This window comes from Eucalyptus grandis, chromosome 6 (assembly GCF_016545825.1).
Source record: "Eucalyptus grandis isolate ANBG69807.140 chromosome 6, ASM1654582v1, whole genome shotgun sequence".
NCBI classification, from domain to species: Eukaryota; Viridiplantae; Streptophyta; class Magnoliopsida; order Myrtales; family Myrtaceae; genus Eucalyptus; species Eucalyptus grandis.
In genome coordinates this window covers 37,746,035-37,770,090 of record NC_052617.1, presented here as the reverse complement: position 1 = coordinate 37,770,090, position 24,056 = coordinate 37,746,035, and the positions used below count along the sequence as shown (strand labels likewise).

The window sequence follows — 24,056 nt, the reverse complement described above, 5'->3', positions numbered from 1 at the left end:
AAGGGAGAGTGTTCTTGGTATCCGAAATCATCCCGAGTTTTCGTTCGTCTCAGCTGCGACTGCAAGCAAAGACGAGAGCGTCTTCTTGAGAGCCCGGATCTCCCGTTCATTGCCCATTCATATTTGTATCGTAGCATTGCATGCTCTCTCTCTCTCTCTCCTTCACTCACAAACAACTCTTTTCAATGGCCGTCTCGCATGGAGTACGCTGAACACAATCTCGTTCTGTATTTTTCATCTGTCTTGAAAAGCGCCAACTCTCGAATCAAACTCGCCCGCTGCTCCGCCGCGCCGGAGAGGAGCTCTTCTCTTTTCTGGTAAGCAGAGTGACCGGGTCTTCTTCTTCTTCTTCTTCACTAACGGCTTGATGGCTGCATTTAATTCCATGTTGTAGCACCCATCGATGACTCAAAAGGAGTTTGTTTTTTCCTTTTCTTGGGGCTTCTTTCACATGCATGGTTTCGAAAGCTTTGTGTGAAAATTAAGCATCCATATACAACCCCCACAAAATCCTCTCACATGGAACTTGTCTTCTAAGAGTGGACTTTCACCGTCATTACTGTGTTGATACTACCGAGAAGAAGAAGAAGAAGAAGAAGAAGAAGAAGAAGCACAGAAGAGAGGGAGGGAGAGAACTGTAATCGCCATTTCTTGATCAAACACTCACATTCCCTCAATTTCACCACCACCTCAAAGGCCACACTTCGATTCTTCCATGGCCAAAAGGAGCCATTTTGATACCAACCCTTTATTCCTTGGGGCCTTCTTCTTCATTTGGCTCTCTAGCTCCAAAACCCTAGTCACTTCTCTTTCTTCTGATGGGCAAGCCCTTCTCTCTCTCCTCACTGCTTTGGGCTCTTCTTCTTCCTATTCATCAGTCCTTTCCTCATGGAACCCATCAAGCCAGACTCCATGTTCATGGCAAGGTGTCACTTGCTCTCCTCAGGACAGAGTCATCTCTCTGTCTCTGCCCGATACTTTCCTCAATCTCTCCGCTCTGCCTCAAGGTGTATCATCTCTCTCATCCCTTCAACTCCTCAATCTCTCCTCGACCAACATTTCAGGAACAATCCCTCCTTCTCTTGGCTTGCTCTCGCACCTTAGGCTTCTTGACCTTTCCTCCAACTCTCTCTCTGGCCCAATACCCCCTGAGCTTGGCAAGCTCTCTTCACTTGAGTTCCTTTACTTAAACTCCAACAAGCTCACTGGCATAATCCCTCCACAGCTCTCTAAACTCACAGCACTGCAAGTGTTCTGTATCCAAGACAATCTCCTCAATGGGTCAATACCATCCCAGTTAGGCTCTTTGGTTTCTCTCCAGCAGTTCAGAATTGGTGGGAACCCGTATTTAACAGGGGAGATTCCTGCGCAGTTGGGGCTACTCACCAATTTGACCACCTTTGGTGCCGCTGCCACTGGGCTCTCTGGTGTGATACCTCCCACATTTGGGAACTTGGTAAATCTCCAAAATTTGGCACTTTATGATACTGATGTGTTTGGTCCGATCCCTCCCGAGCTCGGGTCGTGTTCCGAGCTCACGAATTTGTATCTGCACATGAACAAGCTCACTGGTCCAATCCCTCCTCAACTGGGTAAGTTGCAGAAGCTCACCAGCTTGTATTTGTGGGAGAATGGGCTTACTGGGCCTATACCGGCTCAACTTTCAAATTGCTCGTCCCTTGTTGTCCTTGATGTCTCGGCCAATGATCTCTATGGTGAAATCCCCGGTGATTTGGGGAAGTTGATAGTTCTTGAACAGCTTCACTTGTCCGATAATGCGCTCACAGGTTCAATCCCCTGGCAGTTAAGCAACTGCACAAGCCTCACCGCACTTCAGCTTGATAAGAACCAATTGTCAGGCCCCATTCCGTGGCAAGTCGGGAACTTGAAGTTCTTGCAGAGTTTTTTCTTGTGGGGAAATTCTGTTTCTGGAACGATACCATCCGCTTTTGCTAATTGCACCGAACTTTCTACACTCGATCTTTCAAGAAATAAGCTCACTGGGTCCATCCCAGAAGAGATTTTCAGTTTGAAGAAGCTGAGCAAGCTTTTACTATTAGGAAATTCGCTAACAGGAGGGTTGCCACCAAATCTAGCGAATTGTCAGTCACTGGTGAGGTTGAGGCTTGGAGAAAACCAGCTTTCAGGTCGCATTCCAAAAGAAATTGGACAGTTGCAGAACCTTGTGTTTCTTGATTTGTACATGAATCATTTCTCTGGCGGGCTTCCTCCAGAGATAGCCAATATCACAGTTCTTGAGTTGTTGGATGTGCACAGCAATCACATAACTGGAGTAATTCCCCTCAGTTAGGGGAGCTAGTAAACTTAGAGCAGCTTGATCTCAGCCAGAACAGCTTCACTGGCGAAATTCCTTCAAGCTTCGGAAACTTGAGTTACTTGAATAAGCTCATTGTCAACAATAATTTGCTCACAGGGTCGATCCCGAAATCAATCAGAAATTTGCAGAAGCTGACTCTGCTTGATTTGAGTTTTAATAGCTTCACAGGTACAATCCCACCTGAGATCGGTTACATAACGAGCCTTACTATTGGCTTGGACTTGAGCTCGAATGGGTTGACCGGAGAACTTCCTGAGTCAATGGCTGGGTTGACCCAACTGCAATCGCTTGATCTGTCACGCAATATGCTGTCTGGTAAAATTGCCGTCTTGAGTTACATGACCAGTCTTACTACCCTAAATATTTCCTATAACAATTTTTCAGGTCCAATACCAATAACCCCATTCTTCAGAACTTGGTCAGGAAGTTCATACCTAGAAAACGCTAACCTTTGTGAATCGATGGATGGGTCGACTTGTTCCACAGTCTTTCGCAGAAATGGATTAAAATCAGCTGCAACTGTAGCTTTGATTACTGTCATTCTAGCTATATTGACTGTAGCGCTTCTTGCTTCATGGATTTTGGTGGCTCGAAATAATCAATATATGGTTGAAAAATCTTTAGGGATGTTGGCCTCATCATCAGGTGCAGAAGACTTCTCCTTTCCATGGACTTTCATACCATTCCAAAAGCTCAACTTTACTATGGATAATATCTTGGAATGCCTAAGAGAGGAGAACATTATTGGCAAAGGATGCTCAGGAGTTGTGTATAAGGCGGAAATGCCGAATGGGGAAATAATTGCAGTGAAGAAGCTCTGGAAAACCAAACAAGATGAGGAGCTGGCAGTGGATTCTTTCACTGCTGAAATTCAAATTCTGGGGCATATACGGCATCGGAACATCGTGAAGCTCCTGGGATACTGTTCTAATAAGAGCGTGAAGCTCTTGCTTTACAACTACATATCCAATGGTAATCTGAGGCAGCTTCTCCAGGGAAATAGGAACTTGGAATGGGAAACTCGTTATAAGATTGCAGTGGGATCTGCACAGGGTCTCGCCTACCTTCATCATGATTGTGCTCCGGTGATACTTCACAGAGATGTCAAGTGCAATAACATACTTCTGGATTCAAAGTTTGAGGCTTATTTGGCAGATTTTGGCCTGGCTAAAATGATGAATTCTCCAAACTACCGTCACGCGATGTCAAGAGTTGCTGGATCTTATGGCTATATTGCCCCAGGTAACTTCAATACTAATCCACAAATAGAAGTTCCTTCTCGTATATTGGTCAATCTTCCTGGTGCTTGTACTAACAATGGCATTTGTACACATAAGGTTAGAGACTTCAGCATGTCTCCATCTAAGTTAGGTTCTTTCTACATCAAACTTTGTTCCGAATTGTAATTTTTTCCTCTGTTAGTGGCTCTGGGTCAGTGCTGGGAAGATGTGGAAATCATGCCTCATTGACTCATTTAAAATGTGCATTTAGTTTTTGAGCAGTATCTTATGGATGTTTCATCATTTCTATGTAGAGTATGGATATACAATGAACATAACAGAGAAGAGTGATGTCTATAGTTATGGTGTGGTCTTGCTTGAAATTTTAAGTGGGCGCAGCGCCGTGGAGTCCCAGGCGGGTGATGGGCTCCACATTGTCGAATGGGTGAAGAAGAAGATGGGAAGCTTCGAACCAGCTGTGACGATCCTCGACACGAAGCTCCAAAGCCTACCGGATCAGATGGTGCAAGAGATGCTTCAGACGCTCGGGATCGCGATGTTCTGTGTGAACTCTTCGCCAGCAGAGCGTCCCACCATGAAGGAGGTGGTGGCACTGCTAATGGAGGTGAAGAGTGTGCCTGAAGAGTGGGGGAAGACCTCTCAACCGCTGATAAAGCCATCTTCGACACAGAGCTAATTTAGACTTCGATTTTTCTTTCTTGTAACTGTCAGAGACATTGGTAATTCGATTCGCCTTTCGACCCCAAGATGGCAAGATGCATAAAGCGAGAGTTGTCAAATGAGAAAGACAGGGTAGTATGCTTTAGGCCGTGATTTATTAGATTAGGATGGGGTTAGTCTTGGGTATTATGTACAGTCTTCAAATGCGGCAATGTCATTGATTTTCTTCATCCTTCACATTTCTTGCCTATTTCTTCTTCTTTGCTTGAATTTTATATCGTTGGGCTTCATCATTTTGTCAAGGAATGCAGGAGAGCATCCAACAGAATAGAAATACTACCACATGTCTATGAAAAATGAAGAGGACACTACATTCAAATACTGGAAAATATTATACCAAAAGTTTGGGATGTTGCTAAACCGGCAATGGGATGAATCAGATCCAATTGCATTAGTCTGCATGTCGACTGGTTCGTTCGGCGAAGTTTGGCGGGGCTTAAAGCTTGAAATGATCAGTAGACAGGGATGAAGCGCGTGATGGTCCAGTCGGGGTGGCGATTGGGAAGCCAAGGAAAAGGCAAGTCCTAGACATGAACACGAGCGGAGTATGTGGCATGCTGGAGAAAGTGAGGCGCCTCCTCGAGCCGGCTCTCTTTCAAGATCAAAGCCCGTCTTTCGACTCCAATTAAAAGTCGGGGCCATCACCTCAGGACTGGAACACTCGCGGCGAGTTAATGTTTGTGGGCCTGGGGCACGTGAAATTGCGTTGCGCACAAATCGAATCTTAGATCTCACACTAGCTCAACTAGCAAAGTCTCGACCACTAACGTTCGGCGGGTCCCTTCGGAGTTGGCTAATGCGACAGATATGATCAATTGCCGAGATCATATGTGGGCCTTTTCGTTTCAATATTGCACCTTGTCTTTTTGGTCAAGGGACAAGGTGCAGTGGAGGAGGAGCAGACAGGAACGAGGCAAGAAGCCCATGCTTTCCCTCACCTTCGGCACATGCCCTGAAAATACTCTTGATTTTGTCTCTGCATCACGTCCGACTCCAGTCGGTCCACGAGATAGCTTTTGAATCTCTTCGGTCAAAAAGAGGATTGCACGAGGTGCCCCAGAATCCGGCGTGTCATCTCGCCAGTCTAGTCTCTCTTTTGCGACCTGAAAATGAACAAGAGGAAAATGAATCATCTCTGCACAAAACACGTTGCTGATTACTTGGACTTTGCTACATATCAAGGTGCTTACTTGCTGCTTCAATTTCTTTCCCGTTTCATGGATTCAAACTCGGTCTATTCAGGCGATCGTCAAACGTTGGAAACTGGAAAGTACTGTCATCATTAGATGTCGCTTTACATGAGGACAGTAAGGACTGGAACGCCACATGAGCGACCATTGGCGGGCACGTTCACGGAAAACCAGTACTCTTGTCGTAGCACTTCTCGTTGTCAGCCTCTGCACCCGCGACATGGGCTGCTGGTGCTCATCAGCTAAAGCTTGAGAAAGATTCCGAAGGCACGCCGTGCATTGCATGCATGTACATTGCACGGCACTTTCGGACTTGCGTAGACATCACATGAGCTCCTCCCCGCCACGGGAAGCAGCTTTTGCTTTTTGGTCTTATCTGAGCTTGTCCCAGAAAGCCATGGCCTCCTCATTTTCCGATGCCTCTTTGCCTTGGAAATTATGCTACCTGAAATTCAGTCCTCAATGAATATAATATGATATGATATGATATGATATTTGGGTCATCTGAAGACTCAAAGTTCCTTCCCAACCATTGCACTGTAGTGTTTCGGGCCTTCTTTATTTCTCTTTTTTTGTCTGAACTACATCCCATTTATTGTTGTGTACACATGTCATGACATAATGTAATGGGTGATTGTGATCTATCTTTTCCATTAATTAATCACTCTACATTCATCTTCCATGTATGTTGTCCATAACACAAATCAAAGGCAAAATTCTGTTAAAAACAATTAACAATAAGGGGAAATTTCCCTGATCAGTTTTAAATTTATTGTACAACGGTCAATTCATCTTAAATTTTTCAACTTTGCCTAATTTAGTTATGAATCTTTACTGATTTTTCAATGTAGTTCTTCAATGAATTTAGGCAGGGATGTGGAGGTTAAGTCAAAATTTTTGTCTTTAAGTGGCATAGGCAACCTCTTACATGGAAGAATTTAAGCAAAATCACGTTGTTTTGCATATTTTTATGAATTTTCTAAACTTTTTTCTGAACTTTCCTTTTCTTTTCTTTTTTCATTTTTTGATTACTGCTCACCTTCCTAGGGCGTTGAAGATGAGCAACAGAAACGAAAACCGCAGCACCTTCTCTAGCCGCGGAAGCCATGTCTGCAGCTTGCTCACACACCAACAATCGACCATCTCAGCCACGGCAGTAATGTCCACTGGCCATCTAGCCAGGGTGATGAAAGGCAGCTCTTGCTCGTGGCCAACAAGTGTGTACAAGCCCTCACTTGTGGTTGGCCATCACTGAGGCCCAGCAACCCCACTAGCCCTTCCGAGAAGTGAAGAGAGATGAAAAAAAAAAGAATAAAATTATAAAATTAAAAAAACAATAGTGAAAATTGTTCATAATAGTGCCAGTATACCACTAGCCGTCCTATATGATACAATTGGTGGCGGCATCAATTATTTCCAGCCAATTTTGGCCAAAAAGACTACATTGACATATTATTAAAAAGTTTAAAACTAAATCGACTAAATTGTGTAGTTTAAACTTGTATTGGCCGACTTACAATAGATTTAGGATTTTGGATAACTATCTCCATTGCAAGCATATGGAGCTTTCAAGATATAATTGACAAAAATACAAAACCCAAGGAAACACAATTTCAAGCCCAGGTGTTCGATCATTTGTGGTCGAACATTCGTTGCTTTAGCCATGAACGCTCAACCGAGTTGAATTCCATTTCTACCTAGTTGGATTGAATAACCTGGTACACACTTTCTCCAATGAACTGTTTTTCCTTTTTGGCCAATCCAATAATCATGCAGCATCTGGTCTTAAGTCTTCGAAAAGCATCAATTCTGAACAACTTCTTTCACCATATCGGTGCAACCTCAGCAGTCAGCCCAGCGGTAGGCGATTCATATCCCTTACACTGTCGTGCAATTCCCCGGCTCTATTGACTAGCTCAGCGCCTCGAGGTTCCATCGCAATGCGAAACGAAACCAAGCCAGGAAGACTTGGGCTCTCCACGTCCCCAGAAATTTAGGTGCGATCATCACCGTGCACGAAGTCGAAGAGTTCGACATTGGAAACACATAGACGGAACGCAGTTACCCCATAGTTTTTTTTAGGTACATAGCGTTTATGTCAGCAGATCTATGCCTTCTTGACATTCAACTTGAGGATTAGGATTACCGTTGCCCTCGCCATCTCAAACAACAAGTTCAAGATATTCTCACTTCGAGATGGCGAGTTAAATGGTGGGAAGCAAAACCACCTCCATCCTATTTTTGCCTTTGGAAGACTACCAACATCTGAAAGACATGATATCTCGATAGCGAACGTACCAAAGTAATAGATCAGGTGCAAAACTGTGTTTCTCATGGTGGAATAGAGAGTGTAGATTAGGAAAGCCGATGTCAATGGTAACATCTGAGCGGACAAATAGTGCTTTAATCTTACGGTGACAGATAGTGTTATGTTTGTTCCCCAGTGACGTTGGAAACAAATGTCTCATGAAACCTTCGAGTCGTGTTAAAACTAATGGTGTTTCATCACCAAAATCAATGCCGCAAAATGCTTTAGGGGAAAAAGAAGGGGGGACACGAGGTTTTTCACACCATACACAACTCTCTAACAATCTCTATTTTTTAGCTCATTCTCACTTCTTCCATATGGGTGTTTTTGAGTTTTCTACTCATTGAATCGAGGAGCATTCAGATTTTTTAAGCCAAATGGGAGATGAAAGTAGCAAAGTGCAGTCGATTGGAGTATTTTCAGTCAAACGAAGGCCTTTAGAGCACTTCTGGCTAAGAAGGACTTCACTTGATCCCTTTTTCCACTTAAAGATGCTGGGCCAGCAGAGCACAATGCCACTCATTCCTTATGCATATTGCATACCATAAGGGGTAAGTTGCTAAACAAGAAGTTGACATTACAACACTTGCTATACTTTAGGGAAACTGGTAATTACTCAACACAAACTACATGCCTTCTACTCAACATTATCATTATCTTGACCAGATGATACAGATTCACTGCCGATCCACAAAAAACTTTGAAAGGAATTAATTGGGGTCAAATCCTTATTAAGACCAGCAGTGAAGTTCGGTTCATCCCTACTTATCAAAGAGCATGAGAACAGTCCGCTGAATAGGACAGGTAAACTTTAAAACACAGGAAAGAGTTCAGAGTACACAGGTCTTCAACATCAAAGACCTTGTTAGATGGTTCTTTATCCCCGACCCATTCAAGGGAACAAATCCGAGGGTTTGATTCAAAGCCGAAATGTTACCAAATCCAAAAGGCTTACCAGCAACCGAGCTATGATAGTACAAAGCGACTTCAGGTTCGTGTAATTTGTCCATGCCCAAATGAGGAACTCTAAGGTAATTAATATAGATATCAGGAACGTGAACTCTGAGATAAACTGATCCAAGTAATAGACATGAATGAAGAACAAATCTCATAGGAAAGCAACTAATTGACCATTATTCTCGATTCTAAATCTGAGAACAATGACAAAAAATGGTAATGACTGTGCAAATATAGCACATTTAACAGCAAAAACTGACAACCTCCATGGATGCTTAATTGTCTCATCATAAGCTAATATACCACCAACCCCAACTCCTGTTGAGAAGATACAAGGCTGACATATCTAACGTTGTGTTATGATTCCATTCATTCAAACGCAAACTGCCAGAAGTGACATTAATCCCAGAACAAAAATCAATTAGTTCAGTCTCGGTAAAAGTCCGTGTTTCGCCCCATTTATTGACAATGTCCATTGCCATTTTCACCCAAACAAATCAAGGGTATAGGCAAGATTCAATAGTTTCGAACCGATAGTGCAAAAATCAGCTGCCTTATTGGCTAAAACTAGGACAACATCGTCTATCCAAATGTACTCACAAGCTCTCCTGAAAATCTATTCGCTTGGCCAAGTACCCGGGGAAAAAAAGTTCCGAAACCGCCTCAATCGATCAAGTAGCAAAATTAGCTGAGAAATAAGGAAGAGTACACCAACCGGAGCCGGCCAGAGGATCCGAAGTTCAGTCGTTGAGCTGCTCGAGCTCGGCCTTGAGCTGCTCCATCTTGAGACCCATGGACCGCCGCAGCGCCGCCTTCTCGGCCTCCGGGAGCCTCCGCAGCAGCCCCTCGAACCGGTCGACGACCTCCTTCACCGCGGCCCGAGCGCACTCGGCCTCCTCGTCGAAGTACACCGTCTCCTTCGACTCCATGGCCATGTCGATCTCCTCCCTCGCCTCCGCGAACTTCAGGTTTATCGCGTCCACCTCCGCGTCGTACTCCTCCGGCGGCGGCGGCGGCGCCACCGGGCCGGCGCCCGGCTCGGTGCCGAGCCACCTCCGCGCCGGTCCGGCATCGGAAACCGGCGAGCGCCGGAACGGGGCGGGGTCACGGGGGCGTTGAGGGCGAGGGTTGAGCGGATGGCGGGACGGCGAGAGCGAAGAGAAGGAAGATGGGGAGGAGGAATGGGGTCTCGGCGGCGGCGGTCTTCGCAAGCTCCGTCCGAGGAGGGATTTGCAGAGCGAGATTGGGGCCGGTGGAGGCATTTCCGCTATCTCGCCAAGCTTCTGGGAAGAGAGACGGACCCCTTTCGGATGGAATTGAATTGAGAATATGCCCAAATGGTCCTAAATTTTGGTTTAATCTAAATTTTGCCTAATGCGTAATGTAGAACTCAAATTTTTAATTTAATCAATGAGATGCTTAAAATTTTAATTTATTTAATATAATTCTTAAATTTTTATACATATTCAATTTAGATTAATTTTCATAATCTTAAATTAATGAAAAGATTATATTTAGAATTATATTGAATATATACTAAAAATTTATAAATTATATTAAATAAAATAATATTAAATATTAAATTAAAATTTAAAAATAATATTAAATAAATTAAAAGTCGAAGAATCATATCACATTATAAATTAAAATTCAAGGACTATTCATTGTATTATCCGATTGAATTCAAGACTCCATCGATGGTAGCCGATGAACGTGGCCAAGAGCCTCTTTTAACGCTCCTCTTTGGCCCAAAACCAGAAGAGGATTTCTGAGGAAAAAGCCCTAATTTCGAAGGCCCAAGATGACTGGAAAGAGGGCATCGATGGAATTCGAAAATCAAACCTCCGCCAGGACTCAAATCCTCATTAACAATCGCTTCCAGTCGAAGCCCAATTGATGTGATGAGTTCTTGCAGGTCAAAGATAAGAACTGAACTAAACCCCCCACAATCATGATGTCAATCTCCTTTTGACCTGAACCAAACCATTCACCAAATCCTCCATTCATCTACCGACCCCATTTGGCACCAGTATATAAGTGCTACCGTCACTCCTGAATTCCATCCACCCCACTCTTCTAGACCCTCCCTTCCCATGGCTCGCCCCCTCCAATCGACACACCCGGCAATGGGCGCCCCTCAGCTCGGCCTAGTCGCGATGACCCTCCTCCTCTGCGCCTTCGCGCTGTTCATGTGCGCTTCCCATTCCAGGAGGCGGCGGCGGCACTGGCAAGAGTGCTACGGTTTCTTTGAGGAGGAGGCCGTCATAGAGCTCCACAACGACACGGTCATCTTGGAGTCACGAGCGGACTGCGAAGGCAACATGTTCATGGATGGCAGAGAAAACGATGAGGAAGAAGCCGCCACCGCCGCCACCTCTGTGTGGCGGAAGAACATTCTCCTGGGCGGCAAGTGTCAGCTACCCGACTTTTCCGGGGTGATAATTTATAATGCCGACGGGAATATAGTCACCCCTCCGAAGACTCCTCGCCCTTTGTTGCTCACATGGAAGTGACGAGGAATTTCAATCGACAGACATTTTATCCTACGTTGTACCGAGCAAGCGTCTTTTGATTCTGAATGTATGTTGAACTCTTATGTTATTGGAGCACCAAATGTTGGAAATAGAGTCGAGGTAAAGATTGACATACATGGAAAACAGACTCCAAGAAACAATCCTCTGGCCCTGGTTTCTCTTTAAATTTGACTCTTATTCCTCGCCAAGGTCCCTGATTTTAAAACCAGCTCTCAACTAAAAAAGGGTAAAAAGAGGACAACTTAAATCAATTTACAGATCCATTTTTGGGGGTGCCTAAAAGCAGTTAAGCATTGACGGCTCTCTTGCTCAACGAAGAATTCCGACCCCTAAACCCAACTACACTTAATTTGCCAGATTTGCTTTGCGTTTGTTTCCTCCCATTAGACGACGATTTGGTGGACGATTTGGCAGACTTACCAACACTGAAAGGCCTCGTCACCTTTGAAATCTTAACTGCCCTTGCCGGTTTGGCGACCCTTGCCGGTTTGGCGGAGGATGATGTTTTCAAAGCTTTTGTTCCAGCGGTTTTCCTTCCGGGAATTTGCGAGGAAGCCGCCTTAGTGTGAGAATTAGAAGATCTTGTGGCAGCTGGTTTGCCCTTGTATCTCTGATCTGATACCTTACTCAATTTGGTGTTCTTCCCCTTCTGTTCGCTTATTCGTGACCTGGCTATATCCCTGCGGACATTGTCCACAGTAAGAGCTTCCAAGCTCTCATTCTTCCTGATTGCTTCTTCTATTCGAGTGGCCAAAAGGTGGTCCTTTTTCGCAACCAAGCTTGTCACTTTTCCTGTAGAAAGAAAAGAAAAGGGTTGTTTAGATGCATATTTAAGCTCTAACAACTTCCAAAGACGATGAGAAGTCGACCCATGCCATTGCTATCAGTATCTAAAAGTGGAAAATTAGCTCCTCAATATCATCATTATGACAATAGGATACATGCATAAGCAGACATAACTTTCCAGCAAAAAATGAAAGGCAGCTAGATTCAGGATTATATATCGGCATCCCTGAGGTCCAGCGCCTTCTTCAACCCCGCCATAAAATTAAAAAAAAAAAAAAAACCAAGGGCGCCCTTCCTGCACTTTATAATATATGGCCATGAAAAGCTACTGTAATTTTAAAGAGAGTTGGTTATAACGGGAAATCTGCAGGCATCAGATGGCTGTTAGCCAAAAATGACACAACCAGCTCTCCAGCAAACCTTCTATCTCAGATGTAATGGAGTGTGAGGTATCAGAGCACGATGGGAAAGTGAATAACGTTACTACACTCTATATAAGCAATCGCCACCGACCTTTTGCACCCATTCGAGCAGTTCTTCCAGTGCGGTGAAGGTAGTCAATCTAAAATCAAGAGAGAGTGTTAGTTTCTGTGTGTGATTGTGCGCATGAGAGAAGGGAGAGAGAGAGAGTGCTTACAGAGTTCAGTGGGAAATCAAACATGATGACATGATCTACATCCAAATCCAGTCCCCTAGCAGCCAAATCTGTGCAGACCAATGTCGGGCAATCTCCATCTTCATTCTTAAATTTCTTCAAATTTTCAACTCTGATATTGGCAGAGAATAAGCATTAAAAGCTAGAGCTTCAAAATGACTCTGGAAAATCAGAAGAAGACAGGCAGGCTATAGCAAAGTTGCTATTGATTGAACACATCCACAGGCACTGAAAGGGATATAAGTGGACAATATAAATGAAATCTCCAGGTGCTCTGTGAGCACAGTTCTCGTGCAACAACCTTAAAGTTGATGAAAAAGTAAAAAGCAATCAATCATCGTTTGAAGGCTCTGAGTAGAAAAAGGGCAAGGGGTAGAAAATGTACTTATCATTAACTTACCTCTGCTCAGCAGGCACTTCTCCATGGTAGTTGACAGTAGAGATTTGGTTCTCATGGAGAAAGTGATCCACGGCACGACTAGAATTCAGAGTATTACAAAACACCATCACTTTGTTTCCCTTTGCCAAGCTAGGCTCAAGAACCTGCCTCCACATAAGAACAAAATCAAAGTGAGACATCCATGTGTCCTCATTCCCAGATTGAGGCACTAGGTGAATTTACTCTTCCACGTTTGGCATAATGAGTTGGACATTTCTCACATAATGGTTTTTTAAATGCTTGCCAGCCTGAAGGTAATTTATAAAAATAACCAGACAAATGATCACAAGGGAAGCTTATTTATACCAAAAAGGCAAATTCAGATGTTCATCCCAACTTTTTTAATCTAGAAAGACCTTTCATAAAGCAATAACTGATATGCGAGTACAGAGGTGCATATCTCAAACGTATATCAGTGGATTCTTTTCTTCCAGTAACATAACACCGAGGTAAGTTAAATTTGCAGTTTGCGGGACAACATATTCCCAGTCTGAATTCAAGGGTATGTCTTTCAAGAAACTTCCATCCTGGTAAAAGGCAATTCTCATCTGATGCAATAGCTCGCTTCCACAACACACACAAAATAATTTACATGTATCAGGATCAAAGACTTGCGCATATTGCCTCTTCTCACATAAGCAGACCCCATTCCCTTTTCATCTCAAAGAGTTAACGAGATTGATAAAGAAAGAAGTCACCGGTAACCCAAATCAAGACAACGCACATAAAAGGCTTATGGAACCAAATTTTAGGATGATAAAGTGAATGCCAATATAAGGTCAGACAGTCCATTAGATATACGTGAATTTAACAAGGAAATTATGGTATACCAGTGGTATAGAAACATGTGAAATCAGCTGATTAGCTGTGGCATATCTAAATTAGACCTCACAATCTTAAGAGAAAAACTGAGAAGTGCAATAGATATGGACCTGTAGCAAGGATTCGAGCTTGTTTTCAGAACCCGAAATTTTAATGAAGTCATGGCGAGCAGATGCAATTTTCTTATGCAGTGTAGATGTACGTAAATGTTCTATTCCTTGAAACTCTTCATCAACCAGCTTCTGCACAGCCTGCAAAACTTACAGCAGTCAGCTCTGGCACTTGTTTGGACAGAATCAATCCACTGAAAGAAAGTGAACACCTATGTCCATAACCATAATAAAAATAACCCTCCATATTGAAAATAAATAAATTCTGCCAAAGTAATGCTTTTTAGGAATATCTTCAAAGACTAAACCAACTCATTGAGTGTATATATGAATTTTCATGTATTGAACCACAGCGAGATATATTTGGGACATCTTCACAGAGCAGACCAATCTCATTGAGCATAAATGGTTACATTTGCCTAAAAAACTGTTATGCGAATTGAAGTAGTAATTGAATCAAGCGTCTCAAGAATGTTTTTAAAGTTCAGTAGCAACAATGCTATCAAAAGAATGAAGAATAGAAGAAGACAATAGCGACTAGAGGTCATAAAGAATTCATTACAAACTGCATGATAAGAGTACAATTCATTCCATGCACTAAGTATACAACAGACCAAGATCTGTTAAAGTTTAAGATGATTTGACGGAATTTGTACGATTAAACAATTCAATTACACTCTAGATATATAATGACCACACACACACCTGCACAAAAGGAAAGAAAACCTGGAGTTTGAGTCTTTTAAACAATGAAAAACGGTGGTGCAGTTGGTTCTGCGCTCCCACCCCAACCCCCCACACTCAAAAAAAAAAATTTAAAAACCCTCAGAAGTGAAAACAGGTGAGGTGATCATAAAAATGGATGTGTACCATAGTCATTGTCGCAGTTACCAAAACAGTCTGAAATCCCAGGCCATCAGATTTTAGTGCTCGATTTTTCAGTGGACCAAGGAACTTACGAATGTCAGGACCAAAGCCACGATCAAACATAGTATCTGCTTCATCCAAAACCTGAAAAAAGCTCAATCAATCATCAAACCAACTTTACATTTTCTTTTGAATTCTCAGATGATTATGGATCCAAATCCTAAATATGATTCTTCAACAAAAATAACAATTATAATGAAGAAACAAATGGCATAATCCAATACAAAGGAAAACTAACCAAGTACTTAATATCACCATACACCAAGTTCCCTTCTTCAATGTGCTGGAGAAGCCTGCCAGGAGTCCCCACTACCATGTCAATCGGGTTATTCAACGAATCTTCTTGGGGCCTTATCCGGCCACCACCACTCACCATAGTGGACCTGAATCGTGCATGATGGCTTATAGACTTGGCCACACGGAAGACCTGTCCAACAATTAAATTTCAAACCGATTAACAGAAGCGAATACACAAAGTTAATACAGAGTCACAGCGACGAGTGAAGAACTACCTGCTCAGATAGCTCGCGAGTGGGGCAAAGAACCACTGCTCGAGGTCGCCGAGGCTTCATCAACCTCCCATAAAGTTCCTCATCCCTCCTCAGCAACTACAACATAAACCTATGAAATTGATATTTCCTCGATCCAAACAAACAGATCAACATATAGGCAGTATTTACAACTTAGGTGCGCATTTCAAGCACAAACAAAAACCACAAAGAAGCGGAGCCCAATGATAGGGTAAGCCTCAAATCCAGAAAGCAGGTAAAGGCTAAGTCCATTAAATGAAAAAATTGGATCCTTGAAGTGACTTAATGCCAAGAAACACTCCTCCAAGTCGAAACAAACGACCCAACTCGCATTTCCAAAGGGTTTATTCAACACTAACCACACTGGCAAACAAAACAGCACCAAATTCGACTTAACCATGAAGGGTATCCAGAGCTAAGCACAAGCGAGCGAAAATATACCTGAACAAGAGGCAACAAGTAGGCAAGAGTCTTGCCAGAGCCCGTGTGCGAGCCCAAAACCACACTCTTCCCCTCCAAAACGGCAGGAATCCCCAAGCACTGAATCTCAGTGGGGACTTCAATCGCCGTCTCTCTCACAGCCCTCATCACCTCCTCGCCCAGCCCCAGCTCCTCGAAGCTCCCCACCATCGCCGCCTTCTTCTTCCTCTTCTCCCCCTCCACTTCTAAAGCTTCTTCCTTTGGTCTCCTCGCCATTTTGCTCCCGCCCTCGCTTTCAGGGGTTCTACTCTGCTGTGGATTCGGAGCGTCCTTCAAGTGCCTCATCCTCAGCCTCTCGAGAAGCATCGTGTGCTTCATGGGCTGGATCCCCGCTTCCGACTCCGCGGCCTCCGGCGCAGCGGAGGCGGCGGCGGAGCACATGGGCCTGAGCTTGAGCCTCGCCAGCGACGACGCCGTCGTCGGCGCAGGCGGCGACCATCTGATGAGGCGCCTGGCGGAGGAGAGGCGCGCGAGAGGGAGGAGGTTGGAGGAGAGAGAGAGGGATAAGATTGCCCGGCCCGTGCTCCCCATAGCTCGCCGTCGTCTCGGGCGGCGCAACGGAAGTCCCCGTGAGCTTTCTTCTTCTTCTTCTTCTTCTTCGCGACTCTCGGCGGTGGACGGCGATGGCAAAATCTCTCGCGTGGATAATGTCCGGGTTCGGGTCTCGCTCCGGTTCATCCTGGGTTTAACTTAAACCCTCGAGTTCCATTTTGGTACAAAAGTTCTCGTTCAAAGCCTAATTGGGTCCTCGACTTTTCTTTCTTTTCGCAATTGAATCACTAAGTAAACACCTTTCGAATACGTAAATTAAGGAGATCGTTTAGTATTTACGTTTGAATGAATGACGGACGAAAAATATTAAAATTTATATGCGGTCTACGAATCAGTTATGAAATCATTTGATCACTAGATAATTATCATAAAAATTTTAATTATTTCGTTCAATACATGAGAATGCATTGTTTTCTTAGTTGGTATGCAACCATAAGAATTCCATCACCCTTTAGAAAAAAATGCTGGCAAATTTTCCACTCAGGGCGAGGTTTTTCAACTAGATCTTCCAAAGGATCCATCCCGGCCAAAGTTTGACCGGATAAGTAGGCATGAATGTCTCAACCTTCGCATTGCCAAGAAATGTTTACGCCGACACCGATCATACCCCTAATTTCACATTTTTTGATATAGTATGCAATGTTTTTCTCTCATTTCGACCATCAAAATCGAGTTCTAAGTTTTAATTTCAGCATTTCATGTTCATATTTTAGTCTGTCAATTCCACACGAAAATTAATATTCGATTTTCTAATTATCATAATGAAGTTAGGAAATCCATTCCATAGAAAACCCATACATATTCTGGATGAAGTAATACTTGTTTTGATACCAGATGCGCATTTACAGCAGCCTTCAACTTCTAAACAATCATGAATGTCAAACAGAGTCTGTCATCACGACATAAAACCACATGCAAAGAAAGAATCGCGAGGTAACCTCAGAATGGACACACAATGTTAGATGAAACGCTTCAAATTTTGTCAAAGCACTAGTCGCTGAAAGCGCAACACAGTCTACAAACTGAGGCTTATGAAGAACAAGCACGCAAATGCGCGCATCATGAAGGAATGTCTTGAACCCTGCAATGTTACGCTGGTTATGCCTATGTACAAACTACAAAGCTAGACCGAATGCTATGATCAAGAAGCCACATGAAGGGACTCTACAGCGTCCGCCACTTTCTTCCTCAACGCATCTCGAGATTCAATCAGATAGAGCACTTCTTTCAGGTCGATTTCCAGCAGCATTGCAGCCACTTTACCAGCTCGATCATGCTCCAGACGCTCCACAGCATGTTTTTCTAGTATCTGGTGTTTGTAATGCATGACAACATTAAAAAATCGGCCGGAAAAAAAATGTGGCTCATTGGTACTTGTATGAAACAAATATCAGTTTCTTCCAAACTTTTTTTTAGTCAAATTACATGCACAGATTCTTGATTCTGAAACTAGCCTCCAGTCACGGGGTACCCTATTATTGGGATTTTTAGTGCAGATTTGATCCATCGGTTAGCTAACTTGTCATCATCAACCAGTTAGTCGGGATCCCGTATGCGAGCAGAACACATTAAGAGGGCGATGCCTAGAGGGTCTTTAATTAATTTAACTGAAGAACACTCAAGCTTACGCTCTAACAGTTTAGCCTGAAGTGGGAAGCCTTGCAAACCAAAGTGGGAAGCCTTGCAAACCATAATGGGCAGTAACGTTATCACAATGGGGTCAACATACCTTTGAGATAGGTGAAATGACTAGAACCGCTTGAAAATGCTGAGAATTGGATTCAACAGCAAAGTTCTTCAAGTGGCTCGAAATCTTCTGTATTTTGGGAAACAAGCCAGCATCTAACATGATATCCGCCTCATCCAAAACCTAAGGAAAATTCATCCCATCATTCAGCATAATGGCGAACTAACATGCAATCGAGACTCCACAGCAGCACCAGAGAGAGCAAAACCATCTGTTCTGATTACAAAGATATGCACATACCAAGTACTTGACTGCAGTGGTCATAACATCGCCTTCTTCAATTTGCTGAAGGACCTCTTCAGGGGTTCCAACCAACAAGCCAATCGGGGCATTTGGCGAACCTCCCTTACCTTCTGATCCATCACCACTGCATTTTTCACTTGATTTTACTTGTGCATGACTGGTGATGAAACTTGCCATACTAAATACCTATATGCCCTTTGAGATTAGTTCTAGCACCAGAGCACAATAGGGGGTGAAAAAGAAAATGCAATCAGTGTTAAAAGCTAGAGCAGAAAAAGGAGCACCTTATCACATGATTCACCCGAAGAACATAACAGGAGAGCCCTCGGGGAGTCACGCTCAGTTCCAAACAATGCCGAATCCCGTCTCAGCATCTACTGAATCAATCAAAAAAGAAAGAGAGCCAGGTCTTACATTCTACAATCAAGAGAGCACGATCGCTTGGATCAAAGTCTGTATGCATTCATAAATGGCGCATCCCAATTCCGAAAGACCACAAACCCAAGAGACATCAAAAGGCCAGTAAAAGAGAGTTCTTTTCCGTGACTTAAACTTCATTTCAATGGCCATCATTATAACTCCATATCTAGGAGCTCGCAAATATGCAGTTCCATAAACTAATTCGGCAAGGGGTGGCAATTCATGACGAGAAATGAGAACATAACATGGCATGAGAAAAACCCACGTATGATACAAACACGACCAACTTGAAACTACTGCCCAGGCTCAGCCTCCGACCCTGTCTTTCAATTGAAATCAACCTCTCAAGGACAGCGCAAAGACACGAACTACCGACACGAGCACGAGCACGAGCACAACCATGATGACACGCCTCGAATGGCGAAAGAAGAAGAGTACCTGAACGAGAGGCAACAAGTACGCCAGAGTCCTGCCCGACCCGGAAGGCGAGCTCAGAACCACGCTCTGCCCCTTCAAAATCGCGGGGATCCCAACGCACTGAATCTCGCTCGGCACGAAGGCGCCCATCCCCTCGGCCGCCTCCACCACCTCCCCGCTCAGCCCCAGCGGCCCGAAGCCCGAGAGGACCTCCTCGCCGCCGCTTCTCTCTCCGGGAGGCGGCGGACGCGTCGGGGGCGGCTCGCTCCGCGTGGGTTCGGGAGAGCCTCCGCGCTGCCTGAGCCTGAACCTCTCGAGAATCATGGAGTCTCTCCTGGAGCTGGACTCGGCTGGTCTCGGCGGAGTCTGCGCATCGTCGGCGGGGGTGGTGGTGGTGGAGAGAGGCTTAACGGGTCGCGAGGCCTCGGCGGCGAGAGGCGGTGCGGAGGCGCGAAGTGACGAAGGAAGGAGGTTCGAGCAGAGAGGCCGAAGGGTTCTGCCGACGCTTCTGATGGCCATGGCCGGGGCTATGGCTAGTTTCGCATCTGCTGCTGTTCTTTTCTCATGTAAAACCCGCTGCCCGCTGGTCCGAGAGAGGCGCAAAACAGAGCAATGCAACCAAGTCCTAAATTGTCTTGCACGCTTGTCCGAGATGAATCTTCTCGCGTTCATTTTCGTAGAAAATGAGTAATTTAAAATATCTTTTTCAAAAAAATAACTATTTATATTATCTAAAAAAAATGATTGAATTTTTTTTCATCATCCACAAAAGTAATCGAGCATAGATTGTCATTGATAATGAAAATATATTCCATCGACTATTTTTCTTTTAAATAACTTAAACAACCATTTTTTGAAAAACATTTTTCAAATTATTTATTTTTCATAAATTAAACACACCCTGTGATAAACATTTGTGCAATTCCCCTCAATAATTATTTTGCATTTGACTAGCTCTTTTGTGTGCCTTTCTAAAGATTATTAACATCATGGTGTAAAACTTTTTTCTTTTAATTTCCCAAAAATAATCATCTTAACCCTTTTGCATTGGAAGGGTATTAGACCATCTCATTTTTCAAATCAAGCGAGTTTCAAGTGAAGCCATATGCTTCGATATTTGACATGCCCCGGTGTGCTTGTAGGAGAAAAACCTAGGTCATTGCAAAATATTTACCAATCCCGAATAGCTTATTCCAACTTGAGCAAAATTGATTCACACAGGCCTTGTTCATAGTTTCCCTCGCCCACGCTTTATTAATGATTTGCTTCCCTCGACATGCATCCGAGAGACGAGCGACATCGAGAAATACCGTTGAGTTTCGCCAATGGAAAACAGACCATAGTAATGTCTCTTTGGAGACACCTGACAGAAATAATTACGATCGAATTATGTGCCAACGATGACGCTAGAAACGAGTCCCATGAGAACAACACGATGATTTCTCCCAATAGAGAGATTTGAGTTAGAGGACAGAACGGAAGAAGTTGCGAAAACATCATGGACAAATCGACCCAAATTATATTAGGGGGGAACAAAGTGAAACTAACATAAATTTTCAGTAAGGGAAACTCTTTTATTAGTTCTTTGCGTGGCAACTCCTTGCCATGTCTGCAATCTTAACATGTGAACAGTATAATTTCTGTCTTAACAATAAAAATGGTTCAGTTTATCACGGTAAGGGTCAACCATCATGAACCATATTGAATAAGTGTTTTGCTCACCGAAATAGTATACCTTGGTACCTGAATCCAGTTAACCAATTTGAGGATGACATCAGTCAGATCATGTGTAGTACTCTGGCTTCAAGACACCGATGTAGGGCAAGCTCCTGTATAGCTCGGCATAATCCATTCCGTATCCCACCACAAAATAATCCGGACACTGCCCAAAAAAATGGAGGATCACATGAACATTTAAGTCGTGCTTGTTCTGTAAGTTGCAAACGCAAAAGAGCCCATCAAGAAAAACTAACAAAAAGAATTTCAAACAAAGGGATATTGTCAAGAGTAGCGGCACTAAAATAATTTAGTATCGCAATCTTGTGTTCGTTTGGTTCACTTACATAGCTCATCATAAGACTTGGTGAGCGGGAAGTGCACTTGCCCAAAAGAAAAACGCTCAACAAACTTATTCATGGGAGAATGAATGATCTGGTCACAACTTACATGGAAGAATCACTCCCAAGTAATCAAACAACCTAAAGCAAATCAACATCATAAGACAACGTACAAGCAGAAAGCAGAATCCTATCCGGACCACAACCTCAAAATAAACTAATAGTCCAGTCCAGATGGTTGATAAAGGAAAATGCAGAAGGCAACCGCCAGGCATGGAAAGCTGGTCAAATATATAACTGACATACCGAGCAACACTTAATAAAGGTAAAGAACAATCTGCAACTCTAGGCAACAAGTTCCTCCTCCAACAAAACATATATATCATCTCGAGTAACTAAATCACATGTACCAAAGAAAGTTGCTCATTCTTTTTTCTCTTAGGGGATTTTAACCTTCCCAGCCAGGATACTTGGTGCAACTCAGAGAGGTGGAGTGAACTGTATAATTTGTCTCGTCTTACCTCTTCCAATTCTTGTCATTGTAGTGGTCAGACAACACAAAGATATAAAAAGACAGTTACGCAGAGAAAACTTTTTTAGTCTTCAACAAAAGAAACTTAGAGAGAGAGAGAGAGAGAGAGAGAGAGAGAGAGAACCTCAAATCCACGATAGAATTTTCCATCACCCACCAACTGAAAATGAACCTTTCGCCTCACTGGTTTATCAAGAAAAGCACAAACTGAAATAGATGATGCTCCTTTCGACTTTAAGTGGCCAATAAGACAGGACAAGGTGTTCCCCGTATCAACAATGTCCTCAACCTGATACAAATGATTTTAGGAGACATTAGTGAGCTTCATTATCTGCAGTCCAGATCAGAAAACCACCGGTAGAAGTCTGCCAACATGACTATATCTATATGTAAGAACCAGCTGTTGATATAAGAAGAAGATGCACGAGCATTTCATTTCATCAGGAGGCAACCCTTGTGCAAGAAGTTCCATAAATGTAGCATCGTCACTGACATAGATGTATATGAATGAGCTCATGGTAACCTCATGCCACATTAAAGCGTTGGCAAGACATGTAATTATAAAGGGACCCCATTTTTAATAGGGTGAACTTCTAGCAAGTCGACTGTTTATTAAAAAAAGACTTCACTTTTTAAACCTAAAATGATATCTGCACCCAATATAACCAACCCAAAAAAATGAACAAAGCACCTGTCAGAGCTTTCTGACAAATCAAGATTAGACTATCAAAAATGGGTAGCCACAACTCCATAACATCTATCGTTTCTCGTGCGAATTATGCAATCGTTCTGATTCCTTTGCCAAGTCAAGCAGAAGTAGGTTCTGAAACTAGAGGAGTTTTAAGTCTATGCCAATGATAAGACTATTCAGACCAGAGCACTCGGTTAGAAATGAATCTTATTATCCCTTTGAAGCTGAATAAGTTCAACCCATTGGCACGCACTCAATCCAAACCTCTAGGCTAAAACAAACTCACAAAGTCTCAACTCCAAATCAATCTCCCATACTGGGAAGTTCTTGATGAGACAACAGTAAAACGTCCCAGACAATACTAGCTCTAGCAGTGCTCCTATGATGACTCCACATCCAAGAAAGAGAAAATACGTATACTGGAGCACATTCAACAAAGCAGCTTGCGGGTCCACTCTCCTACATCCAAAAGATCAAAATTTGAAAACGTGTCCACTTACCAAGACGACGTGCCTGCCTTGAACGTCCACCTTCAAGTCAAGGGACACGGCAGGAGCCCCGCTGGACTCCGTGCCGGAGCCGTAGGAATCGGAGCGGACGAAATCGACGACCAGGGGCAGCTCCACCTTCCTCACCAGGTCGGCCACGAAGAGGAAGGCGCCGGTGGCGACGGCGACGAAGACCGGAGGCGAGGCGGCGGCGGCGGCGGCTGCTCTGAAGTCGGAGGTGATCTCGGCGGCGAGCTCGGACACCCGGGCCGAAATCTGGTCCTGGGTCCACAGGACCTCCTCTATGTGAGAGTCCATTTTCTAGACGATTGCCGGCGGATGTGAAGATGAGCTATTTTGCTTTCCCCTCTTTCCATTCAAATACTTGAAAAATCATATCAATAAATTCTCGATTCGATTCTTTTTCCCTTTGTGCGCAAAATAGTGCTATATATATCTAAAATATATAGGTAGATTTTTATGGTTAGCCTAAGAATAAAGCTAAGCAATTGCCAATTTGATTAAAATTATCTCTATAAGGTAACGTATCGAACCCTTTTTCGATTAATTGATCATTCTATATATATATGTGCGTGTTTGATTTGGTCAATCTTCATGTAGGCCTAGCTAGCACTGAAAAAAAAAACCCTTTTTTGATTAATTGGTCCATATATATATATATATATATATATATGTGTGTGTGTGTGTTGGTTTGGTCAACTTTTATGTATGCTCAGCTAGCACTGAAAAAAAAAATCTTTTTTTCGATTAATTGGTCATATATATATATATATATATATATATATTGGCTGGGTCCACTTTCATGTAGGGCCCAGGTAACATTTAAAAAAAAAACAAAGAGAGAAGTTGAA

The 24,056-nt window shown here is 43.4% G+C and overlaps 6 protein-coding genes across 6 annotated transcripts; 2 read left to right on the top strand and 4 right to left on the bottom strand.

Moving 5' to 3' along the window:
• LOC104449577 (probable LRR receptor-like serine/threonine-protein kinase At1g34110) lies at window positions 1-4,476 on the top strand. Its single transcript, XM_010063774.2, is given in 3 exon segments — window positions 1-2,300; window positions 2,303-3,580; window positions 3,873-4,476. Coding segments are annotated over 3 exon segments (3,246 nt in total). The 5' UTR covers window positions 1-715; the 3' UTR covers window positions 4,256-4,476.
• Window positions 4,477-8,428: 3,952 nt separating this feature from the next.
• Window positions 8,429-10,081, bottom strand: LOC104449576 (ETS domain-containing transcription factor ERF). The gene is made up of 2 exons (XM_010063773.3): window positions 9,470-10,081; window positions 8,429-8,823 (listed from the first exon to the last, which is right to left on the bottom strand). The coding sequence occupies exon 1, from the start codon at window positions 10,014-10,016 to the stop codon at window positions 9,495-9,497; it is 522 nt and encodes a 173-aa protein (XP_010062075.2). The 5' UTR covers window positions 10,017-10,081; the 3' UTR covers window positions 8,429-8,823; window positions 9,470-9,494.
• Window positions 10,082-10,748: 667 nt separating this feature from the next.
• On the top strand, window positions 10,749-11,402 carry LOC104449574. The gene has a single exon (XM_010063770.3). The coding sequence runs from the start codon at window positions 10,848-10,850 to the stop codon at window positions 11,265-11,267; it is 420 nt and encodes a 139-aa protein (XP_010062072.2). The 5' UTR covers window positions 10,749-10,847; the 3' UTR covers window positions 11,268-11,402.
• Window positions 11,336-16,702, bottom strand: LOC104449575 (DEAD-box ATP-dependent RNA helicase 39). Its single transcript, XM_010063772.3, has 9 exons — window positions 15,999-16,702; window positions 15,540-15,635; window positions 15,266-15,454; window positions 14,971-15,111; window positions 14,101-14,241; window positions 13,130-13,272; window positions 12,712-12,841; window positions 12,588-12,636; window positions 11,336-12,080 (listed from the first exon to the last, which is right to left on the bottom strand). Exons 1-9 carry the CDS (start codon window positions 16,566-16,568, stop codon window positions 11,575-11,577), a joined length of 1,965 nt encoding a protein of 654 aa, XP_010062074.2. The 5' UTR covers window positions 16,569-16,702; the 3' UTR covers window positions 11,336-11,574.
• A 724-nt stretch (window positions 16,703-17,426) lies between these two features.
• LOC104449573 (DEAD-box ATP-dependent RNA helicase 39) lies at window positions 17,427-20,103 on the bottom strand. The gene is made up of 5 exons (XM_010063769.3): window positions 19,438-20,103; window positions 18,864-18,953; window positions 18,577-18,765; window positions 18,319-18,459; window positions 17,427-17,898 (listed from the first exon to the last, which is right to left on the bottom strand). The coding sequence occupies exons 1-5, from the start codon at window positions 20,086-20,088 to the stop codon at window positions 17,731-17,733; spliced, it is 1,239 nt and encodes a 412-aa protein (XP_010062071.2). The 5' UTR covers window positions 20,089-20,103; the 3' UTR covers window positions 17,427-17,730.
• An 812-nt stretch (window positions 20,104-20,915) lies between these two features.
• On the bottom strand, window positions 20,916-23,570 carry LOC104449572 (hypoxanthine-guanine phosphoribosyltransferase). The gene is made up of 3 exons (XM_010063768.3): window positions 23,197-23,570; window positions 22,130-22,294; window positions 20,916-21,298 (listed from the first exon to the last, which is right to left on the bottom strand). Exons 1-3 carry the CDS (start codon window positions 23,500-23,502, stop codon window positions 21,200-21,202), a joined length of 570 nt encoding a protein of 189 aa, XP_010062070.1. The 5' UTR covers window positions 23,503-23,570; the 3' UTR covers window positions 20,916-21,199.
• Between the last annotated feature and the right edge of the window lie 486 nt (window positions 23,571-24,056).

What these genes read in the sequence shown, in the direction of transcription:
- LOC104449576 (XM_010063773.3), bottom strand. Translation starts at nt 10,016, where the DNA reads ATGCCTCCACCGGCCCCAATCTCGCTCTGCAAATCCCTCCTCGGACGG.
- LOC104449574 (XM_010063770.3), top strand. Translation starts at nt 10,848, where the DNA reads ATGGCTCGCCCCCTCCAATCGACACACCCGGCAATGGGCGCCCCTCAG.
- LOC104449575 (XM_010063772.3), bottom strand. Translation starts at nt 16,568, where the DNA reads ATGGGGAGCACGGGCCGGGCAATCTTATCCCTCTCTCTCTCCTCCAAC. An exon ending in AGCTCGAATCCTTGCTACAG is followed by an intron (nt 13,273 to 14,100) that starts GTCCATATCTAT and finishes ATGTGGAGGCAG; the next exon opens with GTTCTTGAGCCTAGCTTGGC. An exon ending in TGCTCGAATGGGTGCAAAAG is followed by an intron (nt 12,081 to 12,587) that starts GTCGGTGGCGAT and finishes TTCTTTCTACAG; the next exon opens with GAAAAGTGACAAGCTTGGTT.
- LOC104449573 (XM_010063769.3), bottom strand. Translation starts at nt 20,088, where the DNA reads ATGAACGCGAGAAGATTCATCTCGGACAAGCGTGCAAGACAATTTAGG. An exon ending in ACTTGTTGCCTCTCGTTCAG is followed by an intron (nt 18,954 to 19,437) that starts GTACTCTTCTTC and finishes TTGATTCAGTAG; the next exon opens with ATGCTGAGACGGGATTCGGC. An exon ending in CCACTGCAGTCAAGTACTTG is followed by an intron (nt 18,460 to 18,576) that starts GTATGTGCATAT and finishes AATTTTCCTTAG; the next exon opens with GTTTTGGATGAGGCGGATAT.
- LOC104449572 (XM_010063768.3), bottom strand. Translation starts at nt 23,502, where the DNA reads ATGGACTCTCACATAGAGGAGGTCCTGTGGACCCAGGACCAGATTTCG. An exon ending in AAGGCAGGCACGTCGTCTTG is followed by an intron (nt 22,295 to 23,196) that starts GTAAGTGGACAC and finishes CATTTGTATCAG; the next exon opens with GTTGAGGACATTGTTGATAC. An exon ending in AATTCTATCGTGGATTTGAG is followed by an intron (nt 21,299 to 22,129) that starts GTTCTCTCTCTC and finishes TTTTTTGGGCAG; the next exon opens with TGTCCGGATTATTTTGTGGT.